The sequence below is a fragment of the Primulina tabacum genome, chromosome 8 (genome assembly GCF_025594145.1).
Source record: "Primulina tabacum isolate GXHZ01 chromosome 8, ASM2559414v2, whole genome shotgun sequence".
Taxonomy (NCBI): Eukaryota; Viridiplantae; Streptophyta; class Magnoliopsida; order Lamiales; family Gesneriaceae; genus Primulina; species Primulina tabacum.
Window position 1 is genome coordinate 18313804 of NC_134557.1, and position 22093 is coordinate 18335896.

Genomic DNA, 22093 nt, shown 5'->3' on the forward strand with positions numbered 1-22093 from the left:
CTGTTGGTAAGGGTAAGATTATCCACGGCAAAATTATTATTAGGGATGTACTTCTTGTAGAGAATCTATGTTATAACCTGATAAGCATAAGTCAACTATGTGATAGTGGTTACACCGTAGAATTTCAAAAACTCATATGTACTGTCAAAACCGCGGCACGTAATATCATATTAACTGGTCATAGAGAGAAAAATACATACAAAGTTAAATGGAATGATGACTGTCTTAGCGCACCTACCTGTTTTGTCGCCTTAAATGAAAATAAAAATTGGCTTTGGCAAAAACGGCTCTATCATCTCAATTTCAAATCTATTGCCACTATACCTAATATTGATTTTGCCAAAGATAGAATTTGCAATGCTTGTCAGTTAGGTAAACAAGTCCGGTAAACATTCAAGAGCAAAGGAAGAAACTCATCAGGAAGATGCCTGGAACTTCTTCATATGGACTTGTTCGGACCAATACCTGTAACAAGCTTAGGGGGAAAGAAATACAATCTCGTAGTAATTGATGATTTCTCCATATTTACATGGGTAACATTCCTAAATTCCAAAGACCAAACCGATGATCAACTAATCAAGCTGCTCAAAAGACTTCAAAACGAGAAAAGTGAATCAGTTGACAGAATCAGGAGTGATAGAGGAACTAAATTTCTAAACTGATTCCTGTCATCCTATCTTGAAGAGCATGGCATAAAACATGAATTATCAGCAGCAAGATCACCTCAACAAAACGGAGTAGCTGAAAGAAGAAACCGCACATTGAAAGAACCAGCTAGAACCATGCTAGCCGAATCTGGAATCTCACAAAGTTTTTGGACTGAAGCCATCAACACAGCCTGTTATACTCAAAACAGGTCCATGATCAATAAGAATCATGAGAAAACTCCATATGAAATTTGGACCGGCAAGCAGCCAGAAGTTGGATACTTTCGCATCTTCGGTTGTAAGTGTTTCATTCACATTAATGGCAAAACACATCTCACCGCTTTTGAGGTTAAGCTGATAATGGCACCTTTTTAGGATATTCAGCAGTGAGCAAAGCATACAGAGTTTATAACCAAAAAACTCTCACAGTTGAAGAATCTATACACATCGTATTTGATGAATCATCTATATGTCATGACAGCAATAGTAACAGTATACATGATTTAATAAATAATCTTGATGCAACTAACCTTGAAGCAAGTCAGTGATGATGAGGTAGATTTGAGAAAAATAGGGGGAATCACATCAAAAGAAAAATTAACCGCTCAAGAACAAACTCAACAGATGAACGAACCGAAGGACATCCAACAAACGCAGATGGAAGTAGCACTGGAACAAGAAGAAGAAATTATTCAACCTACCGAGCTAAATCCATATGGACCATGTCTCTAGTGGAAAAAGGATCATCCACTTGAGCTGGTCATCGGTAACCCTACTGCTCCTCTTAGAACTAGAAATCAAATGATAAATGAAGTTATGCATGCTGCATTTGTTTCTCAGATAGAACCTAAGAAAATTGATGATGCATTACTTGACTCAAATTGGATAGAGGCCATGCACGAAGAACTTATTCAGTTTGAAAAAAGTAAAGTTTGGCATCTAGGTCCCTCGGCCTAATAACACTCATGTGATTGGAACTAGATGGGTATTCAGAAACAAAATGGATGAAAATGGTTTGATTATAAGAAACAAGGCTAGACTAGTAGCTCAGGGCTATAGACAAGAAGAAAGTATAGACTTTGATGAATCCTTTGCCCCTGTAGCAAGGTTAGAAGCCATTAGAATATTTTTAGCATTTGCAGCATTTAAGGAGTTCAAAGTATATCAAATGGATGTTAAATCTGCATTTTTGAATGGATTATTAAATGAGGAAGTTCATGTAGAACAACCACCTGGTTTTATTAATCACATTTTTCTTGATTATGTTTACAAACTGGACAAGCTCTATATGGACTGAAGCAGGCACCAAGAGTATGGTATGACACATTAACCAAATTCCTGCTTGAACATGGTTTCTCAATTGGAACGGTTGATAAAACATTGTTTACATTCTCAAAAAATGATCATTCATTGTTTGTACAAATATATGTGGACGATATTATTTTTGGATCAACTAACCCTAAGCTATGTGAGAGATTCTCTAAGATGATGCAGGAGCAATTTGAGATGAGCATGATGGGCGAATTAAATTACTTTTTAGGACTGCAAGTCAAGCAGTCCGAAAATGGAATTTTTATCAATCAAGCTAAATACACTCGAGATATGCTAAAGAAATTCGGGATGGAAAATTGCTCTCAAGCTTCCACCCCAATGAGCTTATCAATCAAACTGGATAAAGATGAAGGGGGAATCTCTGTGGACACAAAAATGTACAGAGGGTTAATAGGTTCTTTGCTATACTTGACTGCCAGTCGACCGGACATTATGTTTGCGGTTTGTTTATGCGCACGGTTTCAAGCTAAACCAATGCAATCTCATTTTATTGCCTCTAAACGTATCCTTAAATATCTTAAAGGAACTGTTAATGTGGGTCTTTGGTATCCCAAAGATTCAAGTCTTAATCTTGTAGGGTACTCAGATGCAGATTATGCTGGGTGCAAGGTCGACAGAAAAAGTACAAGTGGTTCATGTCAATTTTTAGGCGAACGGTTGATTTCGTGGCTTAGTAAGAAACAAACGTCAATAGCGACATCAACCGCTGAAGCAGAATATCTTGCGGCTAGAAGTTGTTGTGCTCAGATGCTTTGGATACAACACAGTTGAAAGATTATGGCATCCAAGCTTCTGAATCACCCATTTTTTGCGATAACACCAGCGCAATAGCAATCACATACAACCCATTTATGCACTCTCGGACAAAACATATTGATATCAGACATCACTTCATTCGAGAACACATCATGAAGAAAGAAATACGGCTTGAATATGTTCATACTGATCAACAAACGACCGATATTTTCACAAAACCATTACCAGAGGCTAAGTTCTCTTATTTCCTCAATATGCTTGGATTAATTGATTTATCTTGATATATTTAGTTCTTGCAATTATTCAGTTTGTATTGCAGGAAATAAACGGAAATAAAAAGAGATAGTAGGTAATACAAAAATAGAAATATTTTATTCAACAAACCATCGGCATTGTACATCCCTAACTTCATCGTCTACCGCCCTCAACCAGTTGCGCAACCAAGCGGTCAGCTTACCGGTGGAGGTACGTAAAAAGTCATCTGAGGAAGCAATCTTCCTCAGAGTCCTCTGCTCTTTTAAGAGCATGAGGAGGTAAATGCCATCATCAGAGAAGGCGTATGATGGATCAGCGACATAAAGGAGTCGCTGATATTTCTTCAGGAGAGACATCTCCTAAGCAGTAACGCCTCGTCCTCCATCAATGGAGGACCGAAGCTCTTCGACCTTTGACCAGACTGCCAGCGTCTTCTCAAAAACGCTATCTTCTTAAGCAGCCTTGCGAGAAGCTATCATTGACTCCATAAACTCTTTCACTAGATCTGGCTCATTTGAACTGCCTGCTTTCGCCATTTTGATATTTGTTGTGTGTAAAACTAACCTCTCCACCTGTTTCTATAGATAAAGTGATTGAAGGGTCTCTCTCTCTCTCTTGTTGACAGACACTAGAATTTAAATAGGATTTCGATCTAAGCCATCGACGGTTCATTATCCAGGATTAGTCTTCAATCCACATGTTTAGGGGGGAAAAATGGTTCAGTCACTAATTAAATAGACTTCTCCACCGTTTCCTCCTAACTACATTACGCATATGGTTCAGTTTACTTGGACGAGATACTTCCACGTCATTGGGTAAAAATTACTCAATTTTTCAACTGCTTCTGAATGACGTCACAGTTTTTACTTTTGAAATTTCAAAATCAATTATTTTACCAGTCGCCCAAAATTTTTCAAATATTACAAAATTTTCTCCACTAACAGTCCTCCACGTGGACTGACTAGTGATAATCTGAACCGCAAATACATACTCTTCATTTGCAACCGTGCTGAGCTTACCTTGCTATTGCAAACTCTATCGCATATTCATCTAACCTGCAGGTACTAAGTTCGAACACTCGTGATAAATCAAGAAAATGGCTGCCTCAATTGCTCAGAATACAGTCGCTGTTAACTTCGCGTCCATATTTTCCATGCCCAACAAAGCAATGAAAGCCATGTTTCGCACACTCGAAAATTCCGGGCTTCGCTCCTTTCTGGGCTGCAGCTACCAATACTCAGACACAATACTAAAGGAATTCTTCGAGTCTGCCCACATGAAGAACGGCGAAATCATTTGTGTCGTCCAAAACAAAAAACTTCTGTTCACACAAAAGATGTTTGCTGAATTGTTCAGCTTACCAATGGAAGGAGTAACTGATTTATCTACACTGCCTCATGGAAATATTGATATCTGGCGTAGTGATTTCTCAGACACAAACTTTCCAATTTCACATCCCACTTGTCAGAAACGTGACTTAAAGATTGAATACAGACTGCTACCAAAGGACTGCTTACCAAAGGACTGCTTGCCAAAGCCGGTGCTTATGATAAAATCACTTTGGAGAAATTTCTAGGTTATGGCCACTATCTCATCCAAATTGAAGGTTAACTGGTATGACGTTCTATTCAGAATATTGGTGGCCATGATCAACAAAGAAAACCAATCACAAGGGTTTGCGGTTCCAATCTACCACATGCTGATTGACGCCGGGGTTCAACCGTTTGATATGATAGATGTTGGCAAAACTAAGCTCTTCAACTGGATATCGGTTGAAAAATTTATCCCAAAGAATCGGCCGACTGAGGAGATAATCTCCATAAAGACTGAAACTGGGGAAGAGTTTGTCAAACAAAAGAAATCATCCACAACCGTTTCAACCACCAAGGAAACCAAGAGAAAGCTGGTTCCAAAGACAAGCTCCGATGATGAGTCCAAATATGACGTTCCAGTTGCTCAAGTTTTTAAGAAAAAGAGAACTGCACAGCCAACCAAGATAAGATTGGTCAAACATCTTTCAGCTCCACTTGTTCCTGCCCCTATCCCTACGATCTCAGTCACAAAACAAAAGGGGATTCGTATTGCTGAAAAAGAGATTGAATCGTCTTATTCTGGAGTCCCCATCATTCTCTCTTCAGATAAGGGCAAACAGGTGATGATTGAAAATCCACCTCTAAACAATGCAGTTCATACGGACCATAGTACTCGCAAGCGAGCGTGTTAATGAGGCTGTCCAGAAAAAGATAAAAATGTTTGGCAGATGGGTTAAGTATCGAACTGCTGTAACGTTTGACTCGCTACTTGAAACCGGCAAAATTAAAGCAGCTGCTAAGCTGGAGCGGTCCATTTTGGAATGGGCAGAAACGACTGATATTCAAACCGCTCTTCAACGACGAGACTTTCTGGAACTTAAAATGAAGGAAAGCACTCTCCGAATCATCATCCGGTTGAAAAGAGATAATTTTGACCCTTTTTTGTCCTACTGCCAAGGATGATTCGGCAGTCATCTCTCAACTTGAGATGGACGCATTGTCACTGGCTATGAGAGTCGCTCAAATGTGACAAGATCTTAATCTCCCCACTGTTACAGATCAAACAAAGTTAGACTCTCTGATGGACATTCATGAAGATCTGAGCTCTGAACAGTGTCCAGTCATCCCTACTAAAAAGGATTCATCATCCATTTCTCCCGGTACAATCACCAAATCTTCTTCACCAGCACGTACCATGACAGCTCAACCGGGTGTTGAAGACTCTTTCTACAACAAACATCTCGGCTGAAGATCTTCCAGGTGCTGAAACACAGAGTCATCAGCTTACCACCGTCATTCCATCTGACTCTCAAACAATATCTGCAATGGATCAGTCTACCCAACTGCCTCTACTTGATCCTTCAGCTGCTGAAACTGTTTCTGTTGATGAGGCAGAGCAATTTTTATCTGAATTTGATAAAGTTGTCATTTTTCAAGATCAAACAGTCTCTTTAACAGTCGACCCCACCAAGGATGATTCAACAGCTCCTTCAGAACAGCTATTGACATCCCCCAAGGAATTGCATACAACGCCAGCTCAGCCGGAGGCACCAACTGAAACCGGTTCTAAAAGCTCTGCCTCCGCTGAGGATATTGATCAGATCATTGAGAATATTACAGCTGAACTACATGAGCCAGAACCGTTACAAATTGCTGAGAAGCTGCCCTCCTCTCAATTGATATCTCTCGAGCACAACTTATTATCTGGAGAAGACAAACTTGAAGAACATGTATCTCAAGAAGAAGCTCTAGAAGAAAGCTATCAACCGCGAATTCTAGCAAGATTGATCACTATGGATCAATCAATTCTGGCACTCAATCATAGTCAATCTGATCTACAAGAGGCCTTTCAATCGGTAAAGTCGGCTCTTCGCACTGATATTTCCTCCATAGAAACAAGTTTTTCTATCAAGCAAGCCAAACACAACTCTAAACATATAAACATGTGCCTTGGTCTTTCGGAGCAAATGACTCGACTGCAGACAAATCTTGAACAACGCCTCGATGCCCAAGGTGCTCAGCTTGCGGAAATTATGACTTTCCTCAGTACACGGTGATGCCAAAAAGGGGGAAAGAGAGCGGCAAAAGGCTATTCAAGAAGCAAAACTATCTGTAATGAAGAAATTACGTAAGTCAAGAGAAAAGGAAGGCAAAGCTAAAGATGGGGAACAAAGCTCAGGTTCAAAGAATGGAAATTAGTCATCTCGAATAGTTGTGAAATATTTTGAACATCGTAATTTCATTCACTTAATGAAATACAATTCTTTCGCTCATATTAAATCTTATGCTGAATAAATCTTCCAGCTGGGTTTTGTCATCACCAAAAAGGGAGAAATTGTTGAAGAAAATATTATACCCAAGAATTTTGACGTATGACAAAAACAAGACAACACTGCGATTAATATATGTGACATATATCAGTTCAACCGTCCAGCTCAAATAATGATGTATCTTTCTAATCGACCAAAGCTAAAAGGCAGTCTCAACCGCTTAACAGAACCGGATCACTTAAAGGACCATTTATTACTCAAAGACATTCTCTGACCGGTTTAATACATTCGAAGTATTACACTATCTTGAAGTCAACGTATATACATCTGCTCCAAGATTGATCCGCATTTATGATCTTTTCCCAAAGAAGAGAGACCAAGTATAGACTGCATGTTCTGATGCTAAATACAGTTACTATAAAAAGAACTCCTCAGGAAAAGCACTTCAGAACGGTGCTGAGCAAAAGGAAGATTAAATGCATTCATTAAAGAACATTTAATGCTCATAAAGACGACAGCGACTCGTCTGTTCAGAGATTCAGGTTAACGTTGTTATGTTCTTCCCGACCGTTAAGAAAATCGTATATATTAACGGAAGAGTGTGCCAAGCAGCAGCAGTTCTTTTCAGCTCACAATTGAATCATAACAGCTTGCTTGCATACTTGAAAAGATCTCCGAGCGCTCCTAAAAGTTTACATACTTATTCGCTCAAATCAGCACGCTTTCAACAGAAAATCTTTTGATCTTCTTAGGATCATTTTCGTGCTACTCACACCAAACCGTTCATTCTCATCAGTAACCTGTTGGTTATTAGATCAAGTCTTGTTATCTGGTGAACTGAGTGTTCTTAATATCCAGAAGTGTAAAGTGATCACTAAGAGTTCCAATACAGGCAGTGTGATAAGTCCTGATTGGAGTGGGCTGTTGCAAATACGTTGTAAAGCCAAAGTCTTTTAGTGGAATCCTTCCTGGAAAAGGAAGAAGGGGTGACGTAGGAGTATTCAATCTCCGAACATCCATAAAAATCTTGTGTTATTTACTTATCGCAAGCTCTTACATTTTTAACCGCAATTTGTTAAGTCTGCTAAAAGTGTTTGAAGCCGTCATTGGAAATTGTGAACCGTTTTCCGCACTCATCAGTGGTTCAACTTTCGAACCGTTTGAGAAAGAATTTTCAACCGCCTAAAAACGTTTGAAAAACTAATTTTATTTAAGAAAATTTGAAAGAGTTCATTCAACCCCCCTCCCCCCCAAACTCTTTACCGATCCCAACATATACTTTTCAAATTATTACTTTTTAGGTTTGGTAAGACGTTTAATGATTTCATGTTTTGACGATTTCCTTTGATTTTTCAAATACTAGTTGGTTGTTTTATTTTAAAATGATGTCAAGGTATTTTAAAGTATATATATGTGTATTTTCGAATTATCAAGTTGAAGGAGAGAAAAAAAATTCTAGTACTTTTTAAGCAAAACGAATAGCAGACGTTTCACCTGCTATAATCATTTTAGCAATATTTTTATCATTATTGCATGAATTTTTACACACAGTGCTATACATAAGCATTCTGTGAGCAATATTATAAATTTTCTTATCAATAAAACCATTAATATTTCATTCATAAATATTTTTCTCATTATAATTATTAGAGAAAATATATTCTTATTCTTCAAAAAGAACATCCATGGGAGTGGGTCTATCATAATAATATTTAGTTTGTGTAGGTTTATCTGTCCATTTTATTTTATTAATTTCTTCATTAGAAGAATTTTTATTATTTTCAAACTCTTCATTAAGAGTATATAAATTGAGATTTTTAAAATTTTTCTTCTAGTAATTTTTCTATATCAGAAACAAAAGACTTTAAATTTAAAATCTTTTATTTTTGGAGGGTATTGAATAGAAGAAGATGCAATAGAAACAATATTAGTTTCTTCTTTAGTTTGTATATGAACATCATGATTGATTTGATTAATGACTAAAGTAATTTTATCAATGCGATCTTTAAGAGATACAATTTCTTCTTCTATTATTGTAAGACATATTTGTATAATTTTGTTTTTCAAGTATCTCATTAATATGTTTAACAGTTATTTCTAAAATATCATTACCAAATAATTTTGAAAAAACGGTAAAATTTAAAACTTTATTATTTTTTTCTATAATAAAAGATTGTTGAGGAGGATAAACAGATTTTTGAATTTATCCAGAATAAAGTTTATAATTTCTTTCAAGAACAAAAATATAACATATAATAAATGTTTTAAAAAACCAAGGAACAAAATGTATTAATTTATTTTGGTTTTCACAATATTTATAAAATTCTGTAACAAAATATTCAAATTATTGTTCAGAGAAAATTTTAAAATATCATTCTCTGAGTGATTCCCATTTGGATTGATAAAATTATGCATTGACCATCGCTCTAGCACGAGATCCTTTAGTAAATTAATTTTTATTTTTTATTCCATTAAATAGTAAAATTCATTTCTAAAATTGTATCGGTTTTCCTAACTTTTTGAAAATTACTTTGATGTACAATATTATTTTAATTAATAATTAAATTTTCTACTGTATCTTTTATAGAAGATTCTATCTCTTCTCTTATTTGAAAAGTAGATGCTCTTGAAGTTTGTGAAATATCCACCATATAATCTAAAAGTGAAATAAAAGAATGATTAGATCTTGATCTAGCATAGACAGAAGATGGTAACAATCTTCTTTGTTCATTATTAAACTGAATTTGAACATATCATTCATTAGTTTGTATAACTTGTTGTAAATCTTTATTTATTATAGGATTTTTAGGAACAACTTGTTCAATTATCCAGTTTTCTAGAAATTCAATTTTTTCCCATTTATAGATCTACGAGTTGTAATATTAGATCTATTGAAATTAGTTTCTATAAGAATATTTTCATTTAATTTTTTATCTATTCTTTTACACATAAGATTCAGTGTAAATAGTGGTTTATAATAAATACGATAACATATACATAAAATCCTGTTCCAATAGTATAATTATAATCGTGTGTTTTAACCTTTAATGTTAAATAATCTAGTATATTTATGTCTGACATAGACAATATAAATTGAGGTAAACATCAAAATATATTGGACCATGAGACAAACTGGATTGAATTATTCTCATAAGAGATTTTTTCCAATTTAAATTTTCATCATCTTTTAAAGCTGCTATAAAGTTTTCTGATAAACTTTTTAAAGTTAAAGTTCTAAAGACAATTTGAATTAATCATATATGAATAAATCTATAATTTTTCTATTAGGTAAGATAATTTTTTAATAACTATTTCTTTATTAAAAAGAGATACTAATAATTCTGTAATTTTAACTATTTATTTGAGACGAATTCTTTCAAAAAAGTTTCTAATTTATAAATTAATTTGGATTATATCTTAAAAATAGTCTATTTATTCAATAATAATTTTTTAATGCTAAATATATTCAAATGATTAGCAAGCTCTCCCGATAGGTTGTTGCATTGGTAGGGTTTAGTTGAAGCAGCACTGATGTGAAGATCCAATTGCAGAATTAAACCTAAATTTCTGATTCTCTCACTAGTGAACTAATTTTGCATTGGCCGCGACATGGCGCGGAGGCAAATCCTGTTGTTGAATTCGCAGTTACTTTCAAACCCATTGAATTGCGCATCCGGGTTCGCGAATTTTTCTTCCAAGTCGATCCATTATATGGGTAATGATTCTATTGAAATGCGCAGTTTTAATTTGATGGCTGGTAGTGAAATTAGTTTACTCTCATTTTTCTGTTAAAAGTGCAGTGAAGGTGGGGATACCAGAGTTCTTGAATGGAGTGGGGAAAGGAGTTGAAAAGCACGTGGAGAAGCTGGAGTCTGAAATTGGGGACTTGAATAAACTTCTCGTCACTCGCACTATTAAGCTCAAGAGACTCGGCATTCCCTGCCAAGATGTAAGAACTATATGTGAAGTAAAAAGGTTACGCTTTATGGATTTTCATGTTTGCTTGGATGTATTTTTACCTGAGTACCGATATTTGTTTGGGATTCGAGGGAGTGGGAGGTCTCGTGTGTTTCTTTAATTTACTTTGTGATTGATTGATTTTGAAAATTGCATGAGTGATTAACCTTGCTTGTGCTTCGTGATTATTTACTCTAGGCTTCTTATTTACGGTCTACTTCTAAGGTTGTGTTCACGGGCGTGCTTATAATTTGGATCATAGTTTATTACGGCATTAGGTGCACTAACGCGCACATGTTTCCTGGATCCATAAGGTGCAAAGCGAGGCAACTGTTCCATCAAAGTAAGGCAAACTCAGCACATTGTATATATTGTGCTTGATGCTTTTAAAATGACTGGACATAGTTTAATCGATTTGATGTTCTTAAGTGATAAATGCGGATTGTGTCAAGTAACATATAACCATGAATTAAATGTGAATAGACCGGTGATGTACTAAATCTTTTTTTGTGGGTTTTGTTAAGATTAAGATGGTCAAAAGACTCATTGTAGACTAGGATATCTCCAGCGCACTCGTGTTGATTTAAATTCATATCGTGATACGCTGGTTTAATAAACTTAGCACCTTCACTATAACCAGAAACACTGTCATATAGGCGAAGGAACTCCAACATACATGTCACATTTTAAACATTAATGTTATCTGTTTTCTTTATAACATACTAGCGACCGAAGCACACGCAACACGTGTGTAACGTAATATTGGATATTTGATAGGTTTCTTAATCAATTTATAAAATGAATGTTGGATATGTGTAATTTGATATGAATATTATAGTATGATATAAATCATACAACGAATTTTTAGCCCTTGCATCAATTTATACAATGACTTTTGGATATTATACATGAATGTTTAGGCAGTGTATCTATATGGAAACTTAGAAAATTGAGCGATTATTGAAAATGAACGCCTAATACAAAAAAAATAATTAATAACCTTGAATCATGTTTTCATTCCCTCACTTTCAGTTGTTTGAGTCAATTGTTCAAAAATTTATGTAAATTTGGAGCAACATTTGACACATTCAAGATGGAATCTTCGGGTACAATCCCATATCTTCGTTGTTTATAGTTTTTTCTACGCCGAGAAAGGTATTCTCGTCGTCGTTCATCTGTCATTGATTGTCTTCTTATTCGCTGAAGCGTTGTGCTTAATTGACGTCTATGATTGTTGTTCGGATTAGCATCAGTGGTAGGACGTGGAGGAGAAGAAATCATTGGTACTATAATAGTCTTTTAAATCCGTATTATACCAACAAAAAATTAAAATGTAATGCTTGAAGATATCATCGGAGGAGAACAACCAAGATGAACTGTACAATTAATAATCTTCCTCATCAATGAGCTCTCATCGACGACTGAAGAACGGCGACGACAAAGACTTATATTACCCGTATACCAACTCCATAGTTTTTTGGGTTTGATCCAGATGAAAAAAGGCGAATTAATCAATATTTCCCCTGCACACTAAATTGTGGTAAGGAACTTGAATGATATTTTTTTCCCTGAAAAGTAAGATAGCTTCGATTTCAAAAATATAATTGATGTTACAGAGCTTGTGTTGACAAAACCTATTATCTAATTAAACTTTAATAAAATCTTGCGTATTAGCTAACCGTTAAAGCAATTAACAACCTCCTCAACCAAATCCATCTCCTTCACCCCATTCTCATGTTTTCTTACAGCACACCAATTCTGGTGAAAATGCACACCAATGTTTAAGAAAATAAGCCAAGTCTTCTGCTTCTTCCTATATTTCTAAGGCTTGTCTTCATGACTGAAGTCGGTAAGTGTTATGGTATTTTCTCAATTCCTGTGCATATTTTTTTTTCCAGAGAAAACATGAGCTAGGAATCTAACGAAAATTTACATTCTGCTTATCAATTGAAGTGGCCCTAGATTTCTTGGGTTTTGAAGAAAACCAAAGCGATTATCCAGATATTAAGTTGGTAGCAAGAGACAGATACAATAAAATCATCTTCTTCTATGTGAAGTGTCTAGTGTAAGGAATGACTGAGTGCCTTGATTTCACATTAATAATTTAAAAGATACTTAAAAAACCATTGACTCCATTCAAAAGTATATATCTAATCGATACCTAATTTCATTATGAGCTTCTGTTGGAACATATTGCATGCATGTATGCAGGTTTGAAACAATAAAAACATCTTTCCACCACAATTAGTTCGAAGACATAATTTGTTTTTTATGTATCTTTTAGAGTATTAGTTCAAAAACATAATTTGAACAATTAGTTCAAAAACATAATTTGAAACAATTGAAACCACATCTTTCTACCACAATTCTTAAAAAAAGAACGGAAAAATACAGATGATGCCAGAATTGAAGAATAAATCACCACACAAATCTTATGTCAAATAATTAGTGAGCGTCAAACATACCATTTGAAAGAAAAACAAAAAGAACTTGAAAATCAACACATAAAAGTGCAATCAGAAATTGGAAAACGAAGAGAAATTATCACCGTGGTGGGTTTCTGCATGTATTACAAATCTGTTGATGTAGCGCTCTGTGGTTGCAAAAATAGAGGAAGGGTTCAAAATCGATTTCATGGAGCTGGAAGTCGGAAGAATTGAAACATTTACAGAAGTGCAGCTCTTGGTGGTTGCAAAAATAGAGGAAGGGATAAAAAAGTGAACGTGGAAAGAAAATAATGTTCATAAGCACTTTTTCGAGTTTTGAAAATTTAAACTTAACGGGAAAAATGGAGAGTGGAGGGATATTGGAGTGGAAGTTAGAGGACTTCTGAATCAAAAGCGTGATTAAGTGAAAGATGTATTATTTTTACCATTATGTCAAGGGACAATAGGAAGTTATATATGCAATTTGATTTTAGTGTAATCAAGTCGGACCAAATCAGTTTCTGTATGTGCTAGAATTTTTATAAAATAGTAGAGATATGGTCTTTTGACACTTAAATTAGGTTAAATAAGTCTAATTTAATGGAGTTTTCAATGTTTCTATGAAATTAACTAATTCACCTGTAATATGAACAAAACAACTTCAGCTATTTAGTTCAAATAGTTCAATGGATTTGTGCTCCGGTGCCAAATGTTTTCCCTGCCATGGTTGTGTGATTCTTCTTGTCATATTTGACATCAAGGAGAAGGTTGATATTGTGAGTGCATAAGAAAATTTGGAAAATGTGACAAGTTAGGTCGTAGTCATGATAGTAGCCGATCTTTATGGCTTGCCTGACGTAAATTGTGTCTGAACAGTTACTTACACCAAGGTCCATATAGTAGAAAAATAAAAATGTTTGATTGCTGAGTAAAATAAAGTTGAATTTAAAATTTTAGTAGATAAATGATGAGGAACTTTGACGAATACTTTCTTCCTTATATTTTTTTTTTCGGGTTTGGGGTTGTTGAGGAACTTTACGAATATTATTCATCTCCTAATTATTTTTGGGATTTGGGTGGATTTTTGAGAAAGGTGGAGAAGGAACCACTAGAAATGTCTAATTTTTTACTAGTGACTGAACCTCTTTCTTGTTTTACTTTCAATTCTAGAAACTTTTCTGCTTATTTATCATTTTCAATTGCCGTGGATGTGTCAAGTCTTGATGCATCATCCTTGTAGAGACAACAATGCCAATTGCATTTATCACTGTTCTACCTATTTAACGCCAAAAATGAGGGATCTGTTTGTTAAAACTGATATTATATTATTTGAAAAAACATTGTTCAGTCATCTTACTTTTTCATCAAGGTACGTGACCCTTTGTCCATGTGATCTGACGTGAATGTTGATTCATCTGTGACTCTCTCTTATGTTTTATCAGAAGTTTAAGTTCTCTTTTGACTACTTTAGGATAAAGCTATTTCTATAGGGATACTATCTTGTTCATTATCCTACAAAATATGGAAATTTGAAAGATTTTTATTACCCTTGTTATTAGTTGGATTTTATTTTCTGATTGTGGGAGCTCTGAACATGAAATTGCATTCAATGACAAACATTTATTAAACCTTTTGATGTCTTCTAATGTCGTGGTATTAATAATCTGTGTTGTGCAATTCTATAAATTTTGCAGAGAAAGTTGATATTGAAGTTTGCCCACAAGTATCGACTTGGACTGTGGAGGCCAAGGGCCGACCTTTTGAAGTCCTAAGGAGCAGCCATGGTCACTGAACTTTACTTTTGTAATCCAAAACTAAAGATCTTGATATAAAAAAAAACGATCCTCGAGACTCGAGTGCTGCACTTGTCTAATCTGAAATAATCATTACCAAAGATCATGAACAACTTCAAGATATCTACTACCCCTGTTAACATTTTGTTTGGATCATTTTAATTTAGATTTGCTTTCTGTTTTTGCAAAACCAGAACCTTGCACCTTTTGTTTTGAGTTCGACCGACACTGCCAACATGATACAAGCTTACTATTGTGCAGATACTATGATTTTAAATCATGTTATGAATTAAATGCACTTATCAAAGACTGGACACTTGAGATTATTTAGATTGGGCTTCAGAAGTTATCAGCTTCTCAAGTGCTTCCGGAAAATGTTGCGAATTTTTAACATGGTTCCCAGAAGTGTTTGAAAAATTAAGATCCCCAATATATATCGTGTTGCCTAACATTTTTTTTACAAAACGAAATTTTACAACCAAAAAAATTCACTCAATCACCCGTTTTATCCATTCTACCATTTTTAGTAGAAAAAGATATAACAAATATTAAGATAGTTGATCTTACTATGCCTGTAGACAGTAGGATGGAAAAAGTATGTTTCTATAAATTGAGTCGATCATTAAACAACACATGGGAAGGAGCACATTGTAAACCACGACTAAAATTGCGCGAGAAAACTTAAACAGTATCTAATCCAGAAACACACGAGATCATAAGACTCGTTAAACGCTAGTCTAAAAACAACATAAAGGCGATTTAAATTACAACCAACCGACACACGAGATCATCGGGCTCGTTAAACGCTAGTCTAAAAACAAAATAAAGGCGATTTTAATTACAAGTAGCCAATATTGGACTTGTTAAACGCTAGTCTAAGGTCCCCAGATCCTTCATCAATTCATCTATGCAAAACTGCTGTACATAAAACAGATGTTAGTTTCACCGGTATCCTTTTATCGTGCGACTCTTCCAACTCCGTGAGCATTCTGACCATGTCCTCTGATCAATAAAGCCTAAAAAGACAAAAACACCTGTTGGAAAGTTATAAAACACCAAAAACTTGCAAGCTTCCAAATAATATGATCAACAATTTATACAGTAGTGCACTAAAAAGGTTCGATACACACACGAGAAAGAAATGGTGGACTATGGAGGCCTAAAATTGGGCAACTACATGAGGTGGTACGTGGTTGTGAGTTTATATCTCAAGGTAGCGTTTACCATTAAGGATTACAGCTTGATAGTTTTGTAATCTTGCCATATCCCGGTTTCCAAAATGCAACACCGATGAGAAACCTTTGGTGTACAGTAACACACTGGTTCTATTTGGTTATGAATCCCTTCAGTTTGAAGTGATTTCTATTCCCAATTTGAGCAGTTTCTCTAAGAATGTAAAATGACAAGCCAGCCATATCTTCATTATTCGTCTTTAACTGTTTGAGCTACACAGATGTTGGCATAATGATCATTTTACTTCACAAACATAATATACTCACATTCAATCATTTACACCAAATACTTCACGAATTATCGTATTCCACTTTTCCAGTTATGTTATGAGCAGAAGGCCCAACAATATGTCAAACTATTCCAGTTATCTGGAAAGGCGTTCGCAAGAAAAAATCTGCACAAAGTCCATAGATGTTAACATTCATCCGAACACTGTCCAGATATATAAGTAAAGTAAGGTTGGTGAAAGCAAGAGATGGAGTGGGATTAGAGTCCTCTCGGACAAAATCAGATTTTACTTCATGTTAAATGTTTTGAGCACTCTTCTTTTCTCCACAAGGTAAATCAATAAATGAGACGTGATATCGGTATATACGTTGTTTTTGTTTCCATGGTTTATGCCATATCATCAGTCACTTTTGATCTAACACACCAATTTACTATTCTCCTATATGCATCTGTTCATGGATACTAGTAATTTGTATGTAAATCCATGCATGGGCCAGTAGCCCTTAACCCAGAAGATATCTGCCAACCTCTCATCGTTAAGACCATGCCATTCAACTTTAAATATTCTAAAGTTAAAAGAGAACGATCAAGAACTTACTCGGGAATTTGGTGAGGCAGTAAAATTGGCATCATGCGCGTGAGCCCAGGAGACCTGAAAATCAACAATGGGAGATCACATCATGTCAAAAATACTAAACTAACAATAGTTCATCTGATATGTCAACATGTATGATATCAAACGTTCACAGGTTTCATCAAGTCCCTGCCATCTTACCACCTTTTCTACCACTCCTCTTTCTTTATTCTTTGTGTTATGGAAACAACCTTGATATTGAATAATACAAAGAATTTGGATGTAATTGAATTGAAAAAAGATGAAGAGAATAGAGTGAATCCTAACTATACCGCAACACAACTGACTCCTAACCCAATTGGGACACTTGACTCCTAATTCTACTGGGACTCTTAGGCTAGATTTTCACAGTTATCCATGTTGCAACATATTTCATCTTGATCTGTCCGCATACTTCCTTTTGTTCCAACAAACTGTAAGTCAACTCTTAACACTTTGCAATTTTCATAAATGACAGTTCACATGGTTACCGCTTGAAACATGCAACAAGGCAAAATCAAAATTAAGTTGAAACAAAAAAATTTAAGAGTTTGCCGCTTCATGAATAAATAGTTGCAGGCCCATTACAACACCCTTAAACGGCACAATTGACCAGCCTTCTAGAGAGATTAAAGATTTATACATATTCTCCTCACATTATCCATGACTGAACGCTCTGGTTCATCACGTAAAATAAAGAGCTAAGAATGATCCGTGAGTTGATGATATTGGGCATTGAGATTCTATATAATCATATAAAGTATTATATATATAGAAAGCAATATATATATATATCAAGTATTTTTCCTTCTCACATAGGTATTTTGATTGACATCAAAACAACAAACATCAATAAAAACCCAATATAATTGTCTTATAGCTTAACATAGCAATGTGGAGAGGGGAAGAAGTATGCAAATTTTCTTCAGAGGTTTTCTCAGACATAAGTAAAGCTTAGCCTGATGCGGATAAGCATAATATGTGATTCTCAGATACATGCATTTTGATTCCAGACTTCTTAACTGAAAGTGATGTAAAGATGGATAAGATGTAGTCTTGTAAGCTATATGTAATCTCCAGCATTATGAGCTGGATGTCCCTTTGATTAAGTAGTTTATTGATTAATGTTTCTCAACTTCGAAAGCAAAACAAAATGAAGGGATGGAGTATCTAAATTCAGACATTATCCATATATTTAAGTATGAAGACTGAATGCAGGTGTGATGCAGTTTCACATAATGCATCGGAAAATATGGAGTTTCCAATGTAGAGAAGAAAACTAAAAAAACAAGAAATCAATGTCAACATTGTACCTTGAAATACAATAACCAAAAGGAAGATCACAGTAACCAACAAGGCAAAAAGATTGCTAATTGACGAAGATGCCTTCTCCTTTTTCATTTTCTTTAAGGTCCTGATTCTTTCCATCCTTTTACGTTTTAAGTTAAGCTCCGAGATTTCTTTCAGCAACTTCATATCAGAAGCATCCAATGAGGGACCTCTAGGAGGTCTTGGTGGCTTTGGAGGCTTTGCAGGATTCTTCTTCTTTGACTTTTCCTTATCCAAAGTCTTGTCTTCCCTAAACCTACAGCATTGTGCCTCTTCCCCGTTGGCAGAAATCTCATCTGAATTTAATAATTTGTCATAAGAACTAGAACTATCACTACAGTTAGTAGATCCATAAGGCGATTCCACTCTAAGATTCTCGCACCTCATCCTCCCTGTCAGATTCTTCACATCTTGACCATTCATAACATTTTCTTTACGCGCATCTTCCTCACTTGTTGTTTCTCCACTCTCCAAATCAATGTCCAGGTCTAAATCACTCCCACTCGAGTTCATCCCGTCCATACTCCCAAAACTCTTTCCTAGCTCAGAGGTCCACAAAAGCCTATAGATAGTTTTTCCCAAAGGGAAAAAAAGGCAACAGCTTTCACATTAGCCTAACAAACACCATACATTCAACTAAATTCCAATTCTACATCGAATCACGATCTCTGGGTTCTAAACACCACCCTGGTTCAGAAGCAAGAAACACAACAAGAATAATTAACTCACAATACGGTAAAAAAGCATCAAATCAAATGTATGCCAAGTTCTTCACAGAGATAATTTCCTATCTTGAGACCAAATTATTTTTTGGGGAAATTCGACTTTAAACAAGAATCATGACAGGAACCAAAAAAATTACAGAAAATAAAATGAAGAAAAAAGTTCTTGGTAAATGCCGCCACATTTATCACCATTAGAATTTTTGTCTCAAGTCCCAAGATCAAAATTATAATCCAATTAAACAAGACACCGATTTGGGAAATTTCTTAAACCAACAAGCGGACAGACGGGGGAAACACAATGAAAGACGCATCAATCAACAAAAAGTAGACCCTTTTAAACACTGATACAGATAAACTTCAAACTGGAAGAAATTACCGACCATATATTGATTTATATAAGTAGAATTCTTTCAATTTGCAAAATTACATATTTCCTGCATGAACTTCTGCCTATGCGCGTCAATAATTGAAAAGGGACAAAAAAAAAAAGACAGAGTAAACTAATCGACATACATTGATTCGCCGAGGAGTGGAAGAGATCCCGAAATTTTGAATGCTTGGATTTTGATGTGTCATGTTCTTGGATCTTTTCATTGTGTTGGCGACAAAGAGCTTGTGTCAGGATCGGGGCAAAGCCGTCCCCAAAAAAAAAAAAAAAGAGAGTTTAAATTTTGAATAATTATACTCTAGGTATCGTTTGGTTCAAGTACTTGTAAATAGTCTTATCATATCACTTGTTTTGTATAAGTATCAATCAAATTATTAATTATTTATTTCACATCAATCAAATTCGTAATAATTTATCTCAGATCAATCAAATCAATAATATAAAATTACGATATTATCCTTAATAAATAATATTATTAATATTCTATTAATATTTTCAACAATGACAAAATGATAATATCATATTATCTCAAATTTAATCAATCAAATCAATTAAATCAAACAGTATATTAACTATCATTTTTATTTATTTTATTATTACAAAATATTACTTATCTTCAAAATATATATCTCATACCATGAACCAAACGATACCTAAATATATAATTTTTGGAGAGAACCAACAAAATTGAGCAAGATTGCTAGGAGAATAAATCAAAAATTTCATATAATTTTTAGAAAAGTTTCACTCGTAACAAAGGTTGTGCTTGGTTGATTTAACCCGTCCTCGTATGACGGTGAAATGATAATGATATTATGATTATTGAAGTGAGATGATAAAATGAGAAATATACATTGATTGATAGTGTTGTCAAAATAGGTTTAGTCAATCGGATTGACCCAACCAACAATACAAAAAAGATGGGTTGTGTTTTGGATTTAGACATTTAGAAGTTGATCAAAATAAGTTAACCCGTGTTGAGCTCATTTTGCAAATTCTACAAAGCTTATTGTGAAGGCCATCTAATGTGAAAGTTCAATTCTCAAGCCCTGAAGAAATCAGTTGATATACATGATTGGAGGAGTTGGTGCATGACCCATGGTGATGATCGTGGAAGATGACTAGAACTGGATCAGTGGTTTTGAACAAAAACAGAAAAGAAGAATCTGAAGGTTCTGGCAAACTCATCAGCAAAAAACTACAGCAAATCTCTGCAAATTCTCTCATCTGTTAGTTTAGAGTTTCGCTTATTTCAATTTTCAGTAGTTGAAGTTCTTTACTTTTCAACATGTTTGTAAGGCTCGGGGCTGAGGAGGGCAGGGGTTGATCGCCGGTGCCATGAGGTTGCACGGAAAATGAGCGGCTCCTGGCAAGCTTCTAGGCGAAGGGAACATGAATGAACCGATCTTACACCAGAAAGATAGGGATTCCGAAAACTGTTCAGGTATGGGACTGTACAGTTGAAGAGTGCTTAAAAGATTTGGTAGGTAATACTCATATCATGCAGATGCATCTTCTTTTCGGTAGCTCATCACATAAGAACTCCAAAATTCAGCGTGCTTGACTTGGGGAAATTCTGGGATGGATGACCTCCTAGTTTCCTAGGACGCGTGTGAGTGAGCACATAAGCACGCTGGAAAGACTCGTCTTGGTACAATGGAGACAGTCGTCGAATCTGGGACGTTACAGTTGATATCAGTGCCGACCTCTCCTAGTACAGTGTGGTTCACGGACGAACCAAGCCGAAGCTGGTGGGCATGTGAGGCCCGGGGCCGAAGAGGGCGGGGGGTGATCGATGGTGCCATGAGGTTGCACGGATGTAAGACCCAAGAATTTGATTATTGTAATCTGAAATGAATTATGGATAGATTGAGGTGATTATAGACGGAACGGATCAGACCGGGATAGACGAAAAGAAGACCGAATTATGTGTGAGGACAGAACACCTCGCGAATATGCGCGATTCGCCGGGCGCATATGCGCGAGGCAGGCAGAGCACCTCGCGCATATGCGCGACATTAATCCGCGTATGTGCACGAGGGTACCCGAGAGTTGTGAAGAATGGAGAAGGGCCTCGCACATATGCGCCGAGTGAGGGCGCGCATATGCGCGAGCTGCCGAGACTTACACGCGCCGAGACATAGTGTCTCGCGCATATGCGCCGAAGATGGTCGCGCATATGCGCGAGACGTGTTGTGTTAAGGTGAAGCCATTTGCCCCTTACATGCAAGATATATATATGAATTGGCTTCATTCCTTTCATTCTCCAGCAGCAAGCACCGAGAGAAGATTTAGAAATTCCTTCAAGCTTCAAGATATATTAACAACTTGGTTGTGCAACATCTAACTATCCGATTTTGAATCCGAGCTTAGATTCTTGCTCCTTGCATCATAGGCTTCTAAAGGATGTAAGTTTTGTTATGTTCCTGCTTGAATTGGAATATATGTTGGGGAAATCAGATTTTGAGCTATAGGATGTGTTCTTGATATGTTGAGATAAGTAGAATTTAAATCGGATCGAAGAAATGCTATTGTATGCGATTGTTATCGATTTTCCAGCTTATATGGTATGAGTTGTACAGAATTTTGGGGTTATGATATGCATATCA

General features: G+C 35.6%; 2 protein-coding genes across 4 annotated transcripts; one reads left to right on the plus strand and one right to left on the minus strand.

Annotated features, from left to right (window-relative positions):
* Window positions 1-10245: 10245 nt before the first annotated feature.
* On the plus strand, window positions 10246-15262 carry LOC142553850 (uncharacterized). Its single transcript, XM_075664363.1, has 3 exons — window positions 10246-10507; window positions 10593-10741; window positions 14870-15262. Exons 1-3 carry the CDS (start codon window positions 10402-10404, stop codon window positions 14945-14947), a joined length of 333 nt encoding a protein of 110 aa, XP_075520478.1. The 5' UTR covers window positions 10246-10401; the 3' UTR covers window positions 14948-15262.
* A 429-nt stretch (window positions 15263-15691) lies between these two features.
* On the minus strand, window positions 15692-19757 carry LOC142553851 (uncharacterized). Of its 3 annotated transcripts, none has more exons than XM_075664367.1 (4): window positions 19477-19611; window positions 18356-19058; window positions 17028-17081; window positions 15692-15984 (listed from the first exon to the last, which is right to left on the minus strand). In XM_075664367.1, the coding sequence occupies exons 2-3, from the start codon at window positions 18891-18893 to the stop codon at window positions 17059-17061; spliced, it is 561 nt and encodes a 186-aa protein (XP_075520482.1). In that variant the 5' UTR covers window positions 18894-19058; window positions 19477-19611; the 3' UTR covers window positions 15692-15984; window positions 17028-17058. The 3 variants fall into 3 exon arrangements, with proteins under 3 accessions (XP_075520482.1, XP_075520481.1, XP_075520479.1); XM_075664366.1 differs by having other exon boundaries at window positions 15693-16002; window positions 19610-19757; XM_075664364.1 differs by having other exon boundaries at window positions 15696-15984; window positions 19610-19757.
* Between the last annotated feature and the right edge of the window lie 2336 nt (window positions 19758-22093).

Bases quoted from the DNA above. Each gene is read 5' to 3' on its own strand.
- LOC142553850 (XM_075664363.1), top strand. From the start codon at position 10,402: ATGGCGCGGAGGCAAATCCTGTTGTTGAATTCGCAGTTACTTTCAAAC. The intron at 10,508-10,592 runs GTAATGATTCTA...TTAAAAGTGCAG, and splicing joins CAAGTCGATCCATTATATGG to TGAAGGTGGGGATACCAGAG. The intron at 10,742-14,869 runs GTAAGAACTATA...TAAATTTTGCAG, and splicing joins TCGGCATTCCCTGCCAAGAT to AGAAAGTTGATATTGAAGTT.
- LOC142553851 (XM_075664367.1), bottom strand. From the start codon at position 18,893: ATGGACGGGATGAACTCGAGTGGGAGTGATTTAGACCTGGACATTGAT. The intron at 17,082-18,355 runs GTACAATGTTGA...GTTGATTTTCAG, and splicing joins TTTGGTTATTGTATTTCAAG to GTCTCCTGGGCTCACGCGCA.